At 38.9% G+C, this 14,157-nt stretch overlaps 1 protein-coding gene across 5 annotated transcripts in view; it reads right to left on the reverse strand.

Annotated features, from left to right (window-relative positions):
* Positions 1-14,157, reverse strand: part of LOC121738269 (ALK tyrosine kinase receptor) — a 47,748-nt gene continuing 33,591 nt past the window's right edge. For 4 of the 5 annotated variants that reach the window (XM_042130227.1, XM_042130226.1, XM_042130225.1 and 1 more), the window contains exons 20-30: positions 13,305-13,472; positions 12,607-12,699; positions 11,587-11,688; positions 10,529-10,650; positions 8,196-8,302; positions 6,822-6,914; positions 5,116-5,177; positions 2,587-2,678; positions 2,047-2,164; positions 1,354-1,717; positions 1-894 (exon numbers count right to left, since the gene is read on the reverse strand). In XM_042130227.1, the coding sequence (XP_041986161.1) occupies positions 199-894; positions 1,354-1,717; positions 2,047-2,164; positions 2,587-2,678; positions 5,116-5,177; positions 6,822-6,914; positions 8,196-8,302; positions 10,529-10,650; positions 11,587-11,688; positions 12,607-12,699; positions 13,305-13,472 (2,017 nt within the window). In that variant the 3' untranslated portion in view covers positions 1-198. Of the gene's footprint in view, positions 895-1,353; positions 1,718-2,046; positions 2,165-2,586; positions 2,679-5,115; positions 5,178-6,821; positions 6,915-8,195; positions 8,303-10,528; positions 10,651-11,586; positions 11,689-12,606; positions 12,700-13,304; positions 13,473-14,157 lie in introns of those variants that run through there. The other variant, XR_006037265.1, reaches the window with a different exon arrangement.

Consider the following 14,157-nt stretch of genomic DNA (forward strand, 5'->3'; position numbering starts at 1 on the left):
AAGAGCAAAATTTTTTTCACTTTTGTATGGAAAAATTCATGACGCTATTCAAACCACAAAAAATTTTGCTCGTTGCTTCACAGCCAACTCTATATTATACACATACACGTACTCTAAACTATTATCACTTAGTCTATTACAACTTGTATATAACCCTAAACAATGTCCACGGCGGCACTGACACAATTTTCAACGACATTAACAACTGATCTCGGAATCGCCGACCCCGCTACCCTGTTTCTTAAACTTTCCAGTTTCGATCGTTATCTCCTCGTATCTATGGTTCCGTTTCCCGTTGCCTCCGCTTCCGGTATTATTTCGTCCGTTTCCGTTCCGATTGGCTCCGTTTCCGTTGCCATTTCGATTGCCGTTTTTGCCATTCGGCTGTCCACCGGAACTCGATGAGGTATTGTCACTGTCAGCATACGGAACGTCAGTTAGGGGTCCATTTAATAGACTAGCGGCTGAATTCGACTGCTTCAACTTATTTTTCTCCTCTTTAACTTCTTCCTTCGGTAGATCGTGGATCACCGCTTTCTTCGGATCTATCTGGATCGTTTTCGACTCAGATAGCTTGTTTGGAGTCACCACGTTAATATAGGGAGGCAGTATTTTCGCATTCATGGTCGTTAAATTCACAGAACCACTATTCTTTTTCAGTTCGTTTAAATTCTCTTCCAGTTGAGCAGCATCTAGGCAGAACGGTTTTGATTTTGGTGTTTTCACTTCTTTATTCCATGCGTTTATTCGTGGTGGGTCTGGTGAGGCTATAGGCGCGGCTTTCCGTTCCGGAGCGAGGGAGGTTTTATTAGTTTTGTCTATGACCACCGGTTCTGAAAGCGCGTTCTCCGGCGGTTTGGGCGATGTTGGAGTTATGCTTATTAGTTTTTCAACCTGTAATTTGAGAATAGTAAAGTATTGGACAAATTATATGGGTTCCTTAAAGTTTTAAATGATAGGGCTTCATTACAAGGAACGTGAGATAAGAACTCCATTTGTAATGTTACATCGGTTTGTGTAGAATATATTATCAGAAAAATTGATTTACAGTCAGACGGAGAACTTACGTTATTTGATTAGGTTATGTCAAGTTTTTAATTCAGCTAGGCTTGATAAAACTTGATCAAATGACGTAGGTCCACCATCTGGCTATGAATCAATTCCTCTCACATAGTATTATCATAGAAGTTGCCTTTATTATAGAAGGACCTATGTAATTTGGTCGCGTAACGCGTTATGTCAAACCCAGCCGACAGATAACATAGACTTAAAAATCCGGCCAAATAGCTTGGGTCTACTCGTGGACGATGAATCAATTACTCTAATAGTACATGTTATTAACTAAATTCTTACCACTGGTCCAGCAGAATTCTTCCGTTTGGCCTCCACGGAGGGTGTCTTGGGTTTCTCCACAGATGGGGTTTTATGTTTCTCGACGGATGGGGTTTTGTGTTTCTCCACGGATGGGGTTTTGTGTTTCTCCATGGATGGGGTTTTGTGTTTCTCCACCGATGGGGTTTTGTGTTTCTCCACCGATGGGGTTTTGGGTTTCTCCACCGATGGGGTTTTGTGTTTCTCCATGGATGGGGTTTTGTGTTTCTCGACGGCTGGGGTTTTGGGTTTCTCGATGAAGGAGGTCTCGCGGATGACGGGTTTGTCGTCGACGCTGGTCGCTATGTCGTCGTCCATTGACGGTCCTTCCACTGAGCAGATTAGTCTGGAAGTGGATAATAAAATGTCTATAGCGTGTGTAGTGGACGGTAAAATAATCATCAACGAACTTCTTTGGAACAAATAAATCTGGAATAGTTTTTTATTGTTGTGAAAGGCCTGATTACACCCACTGAGTATAGTGGCGAGACACCAGACAGTGCAAAGCGATAATTTGATTGGCCGAGAGCACTCTCCTGCCACTGTCACATCACTCTTCTATTCAGTGTCAAAAAATCCCGACAGATTTTAAGAAATTTATTATTTTTCAAAAACCCAAAAGACACGTCCTAACATCCCATAAAATATGTGAAACTTTAAAAACCCCATACTCACCTGTCGGTAGACTTAGACGGCAGAAACTTGGCGGTCCTCACCGCGGCGGAGGCAGCGGAACAGTCCTCGCCGGGGCCGCGACGCGACGCCATTGGAATGTTGCCATAGTCTTGTGATGCTGGTAAAACGAGTAAAGTCAATATGTTAAAGAAATTAAAAAGTTGAGGACCTGGCTTTCAAAAGTTGCGGCAATAATTAGGTTCACGGCTAAGCCCAATATAGTAGACCTCCGCTAATCCGACCCCTGGCTAGTCCGGCGCCCCTTGTAATCCGACATGCCTATTACTGGATAATTTAGGTACATAAACATTATTTTGGCCAATATTTATTAAGGTACGTAAAGCAAAATTGAAAACTACACGTCCAGAAATAAAAGCTTCATACTCGAGGCTACCTCAAGCTGGGTACTATGAGTCTTTACGCGGTTCGGCTCTATGATTGGTCCAAATTTTGACAGCCAACCAATCACAGAGCCTGAACCGTGTCTTGAGACAGAGATGCATTTTGAGTACTGACTATTTATACCGCCCTAAGTATTACCTTTCAGTAGAAGTGGAAATCGTGAATCCTCGACTTCCTTGCCCGGCGCCGCCGCTTGCGATTTGCTATGAGGGTCCGGCTGATCCGTTGGGCTGAACATAACATTACACGTTGTGTTACATTACAAGCATTACGTTTACCGTTAAATATTACAGTATTATATTACAATACTCAAGATGTATACAGGTTCGTACGCGCAGATATTTATAGCGCGGGAATCGTACATACTTCGATGATATAGTGAACATCCCATTCCTTTCCTAAGACCAAAAGTATATGTATACAATTTTTTTAATCGGTTCGGTAGCTTAAGCTCGAAAAGGAACAGACAGACGGAATAACTGCAAAAAAAGATCAAATATTTACCTAATTAAAGAAAGGGTGCCCAAGTATTAAAATTTTAAATAACTAAATTGCGGTTACCCAAAACATGAGAGTGTTGCCAGATGTATAAAAAATCTACTATTTTTGGTAGTTTCATAATTTACCAAAATTGAATTAAATATGTGTTTTTAATTATGTTTTTTTAATAAAATTCTCTATTAAATGGGATAACAGGGGTCTAAGCATGCCTGCTCGTCTAGAGAGCATTCGCTTTGTTAATTTTGAATAAATATTGTCCAAATCTTCTCTTATGAATAACATAAAAAAACTAAGTATTATTTTTACAAATATTGCAGATAATGCATAAAAATGAAGTGGCAAGATAAAGTGGTAAGATGACAATATTTACAATACCATGAATGGAAAGAGAAAATTTTGACAATACAAGTAGCATGATTATTTTTAGTAGATTTTAATGAAGCAGATTAAAAATAATCAAGCTGGAGGACACATCCAATTATTACGGGTCATGGAACATTAAAATTACAAATATTTTACGGAAAAAAGTACACTGGCAATCAGAACCATTATTCGAAGAATTTTCTATCCCTTTCTGTCCTATTACATTATAAGATTTGATGTCTTTATCTAATACGTAGGGAGTGTCACACGACAGACAAACATAACGTCTTGTGTAATCTATATATATAAAAATGGATTTTCAAATGTGCAGTCGCGCTAAAACTCGAAAACGGCTGAACGGATTAGGCTGATTTTAGACTTAAAATGTTCGTAGAAGTCCAGGGAAGGTTTTAAAGTGAATCGAAGTTCACCGGGACAGCTAGTCAGCTAATAAATGTTTTTATTTTTTAAAATAAGTAAATATGTAGACTCTGTTACTGTTGCCAATTTATTTACAAATAAAGACTCATTGATATGCTAATTACTGACATACGGTTTTGCTCGATCGAGCAATAACGTCGAGCAAAACCTGCGGCTCGGGATTTCGTCCACACATTCAGCATTGCTCAATAGTTTTATTCTAAATCGATATAATTCCATCAAGCCGGCTCGATGCGAGCCTTCGAGCTGCTCGATGCGAGCTTTCGAGCTGTCAGTTTTGCGGTCCTTGGAGTAAAACTATCGAGCAAAAGCGCATGCGTTATTTTTTGAGAACGATTTTCTGCAAGATCAGTTTAAATGGGTCATAGTTCCAAGGAATTTACGAGTATTCAGTTACACAATTGTTTGTTCAAGCATACAAGTCTATGAGACCCAGTTTCAAAAGTCTTTCGCTGAAAGAGAATTTACTAGTAGCTCTTTTCAAATTTTACAAACAGCCTTTCTTTGTACGAGAATAAACATTTATAAAATATTTAAAAAAGGAAACGTTATTTTCTTGTAACTTTTTAATAATATTTTTAAATGCAAGGATATTTATGTTTAATTTTAATTAAAATAAAATATTTTATTGCTTTCGTTTAATTTGCAAAATCTAATATATAAAATTCTCGTGTCACAGTTTTCGTTGCCATACTCCTCCGAAACGGCTTGACCGATTCTCATGAAATTTTGTGAGCATGTTGAGTAGGTCTGAGAATCGGCCAACATCTATTTTTCATACCAAAAATTATTCATATGGCAAAACAACGTTTGCCGGGACAGCTAGTATCTATATATATAAAACTCAAAGGTGACTGACTGATTGACATAGTGATCTATCAACGCACAGCCCAAACCACTGTACGGATCGGGCTGAAATTTGGCATGCAGGTAGATGTTATGACGTAGGCATCCGCTAAGAAAGTATTTTGATAAATTCCAACCCCAAGGGGTTCAAATAGGGGATGAAAGTTTGTATATAATAATACTTCTTAACGCGAGCAAAGCCGCGGGCAAAAGCTCGTCCAATATATTTTTAAAATACACAAATTTTTGTTTGACGGCCGTCGTCCAGTGTTACCAGTCTCCCAATTCGGTAGAATTTTGTATATGTTTTTATCCACAGATTATTTATCATTTAACCTAACCTAACCAACTTTTTAAAAATACCTCCTCAATCCTCGGTAGAACATAATATAGCACTAACCTGAACATTAAAAAAAAACTCATTGCCACTCGATAGAATTTATTATCTACTTATATACCAATTTTTTTTAAAAGTCAGTATTTTTTCTCTAGATTATGATTGCCAGCACTATTTACCTATCGTCCGGCGCGGGGTCCTGCGCAGATTTCGGCACGAGGTAGTCTCCCGCCGACGAGCGCTGCCAACACAGCGACGTAAGGGAGACCCACATTACAACACGCCACACACTTTGTACTACCGTCGTCGTTTTTACTTTTTTTTGACAATGACTTTGACATTTACCTTTTTTAAAAAACCTTGTGTAGGTGAAGGAGGTAGCCAATTTATACAATTTAATATTTTAATCTTTGATCCCTTTACGCTCAGTAACTTTAATGTTGTCATTAAACTTTACCTCTATTTTCTAATGTCATTAATATTCTTAAATAGATTTTTTAGACAATATTTTTTAATTCAGTAAAGGATTGAGTATTTTGTCATAACTGACATGATACCTTTGTGTTGCCAATATTCAAACATGGTATAATTTGGTATTTTTTTCTTCAATGATCGGTGAAATTCATAGTTATCAGTAAAAAAGACCACGGTAGTGTTTTCTAAAAATGTTAAGATCTCCCTGCATATATTTTTAGGTCTAAGCGTGCATAACACTGGACTTTATACAACAAAATTAAAAATATTTATTTTTATTTAAAGTCCAATGTTAGAGGATAGGTAAAAAGAACAGGTAAAGATTTCCGCTATAGCTACTAGGCAAGTAAACACCTCAAGTGTTATAATAAAAAAAGAGATTCTTGGAATCGAGTGTTTTGGCGTGATGACTTTTTAAATTTTAGTAAAACACCATGCAAATGATGAATCCCAATGAATCTCTTTCTATCTACAGGGGTACTAACTCTACGCGATTTTCATTCAGGGTAAGGTAAAGTTAGAAAAAAAAAATAAAAAACTTAAAAAAAAATTGTCATGCGTCACTCGAAAGCACGTTTTTTTCTAACATTGATTATTCGGAAAAAAATTAATTACTTGCTTCTAGTAGCCAGAGCGAAATCGTTTGAAAAGAAAACAATTAAAATTAGTACAGTGTTTATACGTCGATTTAATGATTTTTTTATCTGTGTGAATGAAATTATCGTATCTGATCTGTAAAATATGATGTTTAATAAAAATGTAATTGACTCAATAGATTTTTGCTTTAAATTATTAAAAAAAAACAAATGTCATTTTTATTTAAAAATACACACATTAGACAGCAATTATAGCCCCAGGAAAATTACATAATTTATTTAAAAATAACTCTCCTTTAAGAATTATCATTTTTCTGGAGCTCCTTTTCGCTGATTGTGTCGTTATTATTGCAGCATTTTATAAAATTAATAATAAATATATTTCTACTGGACGTGTTCACAGTTCAAATCCTTTAACATTTTTACTCAATATCAAAGATAATTATTATATACAGGTGTAACAAAAACAAGTGATAATACTTTAGGGTGTGTACACTGTACGTGTTCCTTCATCCTTGTAGAGAGTTCACTGTGAAAGTAGCAGCGCTGAAAGACCAAAAAAAAATTTTGTATGGGGAAACTAATGACGCTCGGGCCATTGCCCATACAAAAATGAAAAAGAAATCGTCTTTCAGAGCTGCTACTTCCACAGTGAACTCTCTACAAGGAACACGTACACACCCTAATGTATTATCACTTATTTTTGTTACACACTGTATACATATAAAAGTGTACAAAAGCTCAATCCTCTCTCCATATCTCCGTTAGTGACATTTGTTTTTTTTAAAGTCGTCGCAAACACCGTTAGGCTTTACCTGCGCTTCGACGGAGTCGTTCGGAGTCTCGTTCCTGGAGCCACCGATGAAGGACCTCACTATGGGTAGAGATGCTTCTAGAATTTGTGGGTCCTGGTGGAAGGTGGAAGTGGATTTTATTAGTACTTAACGAGATGACGCCCGCAACTCCGTTGCGTCAAAACTCGTTTATCGCGCGGGAACCGTACATTTTTTCGGCACAAAAAGTATCCTATGTCCTTCCTCGGGACTCAAAGTATCTCCATACCGAATTTCAGCAAAATCGGTTCAGCGGTTTGGGCGTGAAGAGGTAACAGACAGACACACTTTCGCATTTATAATATTAGTATGGAAGTATGGACTGAAGTCGGTATCATACATCAAGTTTCACACGGCCATCATAACTCAGAACTTATAACTCGTTTTGCATACATAATCTATGTCAAGATGGTAGTTATAGATTCATGGGCGTACCCAGGTTCTGGGCCAGGTGGGGGGGGCAAATTACCCAGGTTCTGGGCCAGGGGGGGATAGGGCAAATTACGCAGATTCTGGGCCAGGGGGGGGCAAATCAGATTTTTATAAGCTAGGTGTTTATAAAGAATAAAAATTAATAATTTTTAGTTGTATTGCAAACAAATGGCAAAAATTCGTTATTTTTATAGATGAAAGTACTAGATAATATACTGAGTAGGGACGTCAACATGATCCAGGGGGGGGGCATCTGCCCCCCCTGCCCCCCCCCCTCGGTACGCCCATGTATAGATTATTATACCTACCTGTGCGAGAGACACGTAGCGTTCATTCAACGGACAAAATTCTATATGCAAACACATTTTTTCATTTAAGAAGGTTCACATTCAAATTTACAAAAAAAATCCTGGGGACACATGAGTTACAGTTCGACAAGGCTTTATTTGAACGTGGCGAGAAAAGGAACTAAACGCTTCTATCATAGAAAAACGTCATTTTTGACATGTGTTTGACAGTTCGCCTTTACCAGCTGCAGCGCTCCCATCAAAGTCACCCACGTTCGAATAAAGCCTTGTCGAACTGTATAGGAATGTGAGGTTGGCCAATGTAATTAAAAAATAAAAACATACTAACATGGAACCTCATAGTTTCTTTTGGAAGTCGGTTAAAAAGGATAGCGATGTGTTCTACGTTTCATTTACCTGGCTCAGACACGGTACCTGGAGGAAGCCAGCCAGCCTGCAGGCGGTCGTAGAATCGTACATTTTTCGATGACATATAAGAATATCCTTAGATTCCTTTCTTAAGACCAAAAGTTTCTGTATACAATTTTTTTATCAGTTCATTAGTTTCTATTTAGAAGTCAGTTATAAAACGGATAGCGATGATTTTTTTTTCATTATGCTGGCTCAGACACGATACCTGGAGGAATCCCTGCAGGCGGTCGTAGACCATGGAGAAGTTGGGACGCTCGTCCGGCGACGGGTTCCAGCAGTCGCACATCAGACGGTAGACCTCGTTGGGGCACCCTGTACATAAAGCTATGTTTTAAAGATTATATTCTACACAAATAAAAGATACAGTAAGGGAGATCGCAGACTCCTTAAGTAAGGGAGATCGCAGACTCCTTAAGTAAGGGAGATCCCAGACTCTGCGGCGCCAATCTGCATGGCCGCGCCGCAGATTCGATCACACAAAAAGTGTGCCGTCTGCGATCTCTCTAATAATAAACACTTTCCATGCACTTATTCCACTTTTAATAATTTATTTTATTACAATTGAGGAGCTGGCGAACAAAACCGTACAAGTCCACCAGAGTGCAAAAGTATACCTATAATTTTTTCGAATCGTCTACTCTTGACCCATCTGCGTCAATTTCTGTTAATTATTTCAATCAAAACCGGATGGAAAGGCTTTAAAAAGTCAATTTTCAAACAAAACCGGATTAGTTCAGTAGTAGTTAATACTAGCTTTTTATTTTTTAACTGTATAATTTTTTTTCTCGCGGACTAATCCGGTTTTGTTCGCCAGTTCCTCTTTATTATGTTTCACATATAAAGTTAATATACCTAGCGGAATAGAGAAACAAAGGCCTGAGCAAGAGAGATGTCACTATCAGTAACACTGCGTGGTAAAAAGAGACGTATGATACATGACAGCAGCACTCTTTTTTTGACGTCCAGTCGGCACGTGATCATCATGTTCTATCATGTTCAATCGTGCTTGTGTAAGTGTATACGTACGCATATTTTTCACACACATGAAAACCAACTTTGGTTACGTATGACAGCTCGAGATTGTTGCTCTATTCCGCTAGGTATATTAACTTTATGATAAAAATTAAAATCATCATCAGGTGACACCTGTCAAAAGTGAAATAACTCCACCACCAAGAAGTTACAGTACATTTAATATCATATTTAAATAAAAACACAGTATAGTACATTCAATATCATACATAAATATAATTTATTAAGCCTCTCCAACTTTTATTGTAACCTTCTCTTGAATTGGTGGAAGTCAGGGTTTGCATAAATTAAATAATATATTATGTCTGTTTGTCCCTAAAGCGGGGAATTGACTACCGGGCCGCCCGCTACGGGCCGCCCGTCACGGGCAGGTCTGTCGCATGTCTGCTCGTCAATTCCTAGGTACGGGCACAGACATGCCCGCCGGCCTGTGCCCGCAGCCTGCCCGCGAGATCGCATTTTTCCCGCGCGGGCACGGGCAAGTCTGTACATGAATGGTTGCAACGGGCGGCCCGTCGTCATTTGCGCCTTGGAGAGCGACTAGAGTGCACTTAAAATATAATTTAAAAACATATTATTGTAAACAATACAACCATTAAACTTTAGAAAAACCAACAAACAATTTTGACATTCGTTTATTTCCATTTACCGGTCGCATCCTTGTTTGTGGAAAGTTGAAAGCAAGGATTACATGAACACCGATCTACGTACAGCGAACTTATTGAAAAATCCAAAGAAATTAATGCCGATGCTGATCTATCATCTGTTAAAAAGAATGTCGAGTCCATGAGTCCACCACCGAGCTGCAGCTCTCTATCTATTCGACTGACTTGCCTGTTCTGTGTGTGTTCAATAGGGGCAAGCGGCAGACTTGTGCCAGACCGGGCGGCCCGCGGGCAGCCCGGTAGTCAATTCCCCGCTTAAAATATGTTATTGTTTCTATTCTTTCGCATTTGTATTGACTATTGTTTAGGTAACTTTATAAAATTGGAGTGTCTGTTTGTAATATTGAAAGAACCGTTTTTTACTACATGCATATGAATGTATGTATGTACATCAAAACAATATTTTTTTCAATTTTTATCCGTATGTCTGTCTGTCTGTCTGTTTGTTCCGGCTAATCTCTGAAACGGCTGGAGCTATTTTGCCGGGACTTTTTTTGGTAGATAGCTGATGTAGTAAGGTGTAACTTAGGCTACTTTTTAACCGGCCTCCAAAAAAGGAGGAGGTTATATTTTACTTTTTTCATATTTGTTAGCGGACTATCCATCTTTGTTATTATACTATGTTGACGCGGACGAAATCGCGGGCAACAGCTAGTCTAAAATATGAAGAAATAGAAATAGAATGTCAGCTTGCTGCTGCTATCGTTCTAAACATACTTCTAACTCTCATCTTCCTAATCTGGACTGGTATAATGATATAGTAGTTCATTAGTATAGTGGTACGGTAGGACGCCGTGCGACCCGGTGGGACAGTGCCGTGGTGGGGTGGGACAGTACTCACCGACGAACGGCTTGTCCAGTCTCCCCCCTCCCGACACCAGCTCCATGACCTCCCGATTAGCGCAGCCGGTGTAAGGCATCACGCCCATAGAGAACACCTCCCACAGTAGGACGCCGTACGACCTGGTGGGACAAAACATCAATCAGGGGGCCAAAAAACTGTCAAATGTCGTGCCAGACGTGGGAGAGCCATGCTTCGGCACGAATTGGGCCGTCTCGACCGGAAAAATACCACGGGCTCACAGAAAACCGGCGTGAAACAGCGCCTGCGCGCTGTTTTTAGTTTTCCCCCTCATTTTAATAAAAAATGGTTTATGTGATTACAGGCAGTTCTATGTATCTAAACTCTAAATACACTAGGCCGACAAAACGCGGCCGAAGTTCGGCATGATTCCGCCTGCAATGTGTTTTATTTACTGATGACACACAATGCCGAAATTACGTCGCGTTTTATTGTATGCGTAGCGCATTGCTGGCGTAATCATGCCGAACTTCGGCCGCGGATTTACACACGGCCGGTATAAATAGTCAGTACTCAAGATGCATCTCGGTCTCAAGACACGGTTCAGGCTCTGTGATTGGTTGGCTGTCAAAATTTGGACCAATCACAGAGCCGAACCGCCGGCCGGCATATTTATACCGGCCGAGACCGAACTTGGCTGAATAAAGATAACTCTGAATCCATCATCAGATCACCACTTTTGTGTACGTAGTTCTCACTAAACCTTACTTGTATTATCATAATAATTCATTCAAAGATAGTGGATTATTATTTAATAGCTGTCAAGTGATTTGTCAGATGGCTTGATATAACTTGACCAAATAACGTAGATCAGCCCTTTGCAGTTTGCGTATAAACCATTATTACCATACAATGTGTCTTGATTTTCTATTTTTTTAACCCCCGACACAAAGAGGGGTGTTATTTATTTTGTTGTATGCTCATATGATCCATATTAGGTTTCACAAGCAGTGCAGTAAACATGCAAAAAAATACACACATACATCCGAACACAGGACCTCTTTTTATAAGTTACCTAAAACAAAAACTAAACTCACCAAATATCCGTTTTGCAGGTGAAAACTCCGTCAATATACGCTTCTGGCGGCATCCACTTGATCGGCAGCATCGCCTTACCCCCTTTTTTATAGTAGTCCGACCTGGACAGATGGAATGAAAACGTGAAAAAGTAAGAAAAACGGATGGAACAAAAAACAAAAAAAAATTAGAACCGCCACCCCACCCAGATAAAAAAAATCAAATTTCCCGCCATAGAGCCTAGAGAATTTCCCGCCAGTTGACGTCGTCACCATATCAACGCCCTCTGCCCCTACTTCGCAGGTAAGTACTAAAATATCGGTCAAATCCTTTCTTAGCGGATGCCTACGTCATAACTCTTAACATCTACCTGCATGCAGCCCAATCCGTCCAGTGGTTTGGGCTGTGCGTTGATAGATCACTATGTCAGTAGTCAGTCACCTTTGAGTTATTTATATTTAGAAAAACATAATTCTCCTTATCTATACTTAATCTATACTTTTTAATATTATAATTGGGAAGAGTTTGTTTGTTTGTTTGAACGCGCTAATCTCAGGAACTACTGGTCCGATTTGAATAATTATTTCAGTGCTAGATAGCCCATTTATCGAGGAAGGCTATAGGCTATATTTTATCACGCTAATACTAATAGGATCGAAGAAATAGAGGAAACTCTGGTAAAAACTGGGGGAAATTATTTGAAAGGGCTTATTTGAACGCGCTAATCTCAGGAACAACTGTTCCGATTAAAAAAAAATTTCAGTGTTAGATAGCCTATTTATCGAAAAAGGCTATAATAATATATAAAGGAAGAAATAGAGGAAAATGTGGAAATAACGGGGGAAATTATTTGAAAGGGCTTATCTCACGAACTACAGGAGCAATTTTTCTGTTATTTGGCACACATAAGAAGAAGACCATGTGAAGGATCATAGGCTATTCTTTGTGGACTAATTTGTCTGTGAAATATCTCATTTACGCGGGCGAGGCCGCGCGGAACGTCTAGTTTTTTGTAATTTACTTAGTAAGAAAATACATACCTGTAAATATCTCTGGCCATGCCGAAGTCAGCTATCTTAACGACTCTGCCTGGACCCCGACTGGTAAGAAGGCAGTTCCGCGCTGCTATGTCCCTGGATAGAAAGGAATATCGTTTGACGTAATGTGTGGACAGCCCCTAGTGTTCGGATAGACTCTGTATTTTTTTTTAAATAAAAATCATTTTTTTTTCTTTGAAATGTTCATAAAATCTAAATATACTATCTGGTCGATGATAAGCATAAGTGTCTTAACTCGTAACCCGCAATTTTTTTTGTTGTTAGGGTGGGTTGCACCAACTTACTCTAACTTTAACTACAATGCAAAAATATGTGAAATCTTTGGTTAAAGTAAAAAATGGACGGCATATTTAACTATAACCTTGAGCTCGACAAGGCTTCGAATGAACGGGGCGTAAAAAGGAACTAACGCTGTCATCATACAAAAACGCCATTTTTGACAGTTCTTCTTTACCAGCAGCGCCCCCGCCCACGTTCATTTCAAGCCTTGTCGGACCAGCTGTCATCTGTCAAATTCTGTGGTCAAAGTTAAGGTTAAAGTTAAAGTAAGCCTTAACTATAACCATAACTTTGTCTTTTGACCATAACTTTAACTTTAACCACGCTTCTGGTGCAACCCACCCTAACTTTTTTACATACTTTTAAAACCTAAATACAAAAGTTTTTTTACGTAAACTTACCTATGAATAAACCTCTTGGACTCCAAATATCGGCAGCCCTTGGCGATGTCCATGGAACACAGTATGAGATCTTTCATGGTCAGAGCGCTAGCCCGCTCTGGCTTCGGCCGGCTTTCTCGAAGGAATTTCTTGAGATCGCCACCAGCTAACAGCTCTAGGACTATATATCTGTTGGGACAATGGTACGGTAATAAAAACTAAGGAAAAGTAACTCCGTCAAAAAACATGTTCTACAATACTTGTCAAAAATGTGTACCTAGGACCTAGGTACACATTTCAATACATTTGCAATATTTAGGTTGACGTTACATGACAGTTCGAAAGGAACCAAAAAAACGGTAATAGTATGGGAGTTACGTTTCCTTAGTTTTTATTATTCGTAGGGATAAAGGCAATAATAACATTGGTGTATTACGTCAGAAAGAATTTTGAACGATTTTCGTTTGGTATACCTAACTTAGTGTTGATATCGCAGCCAACTGGTTAAAATAGCCGGTCAATCAAACAGCTAGCCGTTTGACTAAACAACGCCATTAAATCACAGTATAGCTTTTTATTGATTGAATATTTCAGTCGCTCAAAACTACAGCTGATTCAAAAGCAGCCATTTGATTGAATTAGTTCAGCGCTCACCACCGCGGCGCTAGGTGCGTTTTGTTTACAATATGGCGTCAACTAGCCGGTGTTTTGTGATTGTATTAAGATATTTTTCGTAAATATACGTCACAAGTGTTATTAAAGTGACAGAAATTATGGGGGCACATACGAGTGAATCAAAATTTAAACAAATATTTGAGATTACGCGATTATGAAATGCATCACCAAGGTATTTATTGCAATTGTGTTCAAAATG

Source organism: Aricia agestis, chromosome 22 (assembly GCF_905147365.1).
Source record: "Aricia agestis chromosome 22, ilAriAges1.1, whole genome shotgun sequence".
NCBI classification, from domain to species: Eukaryota; Metazoa; Arthropoda; class Insecta; order Lepidoptera; family Lycaenidae; genus Aricia; species Aricia agestis.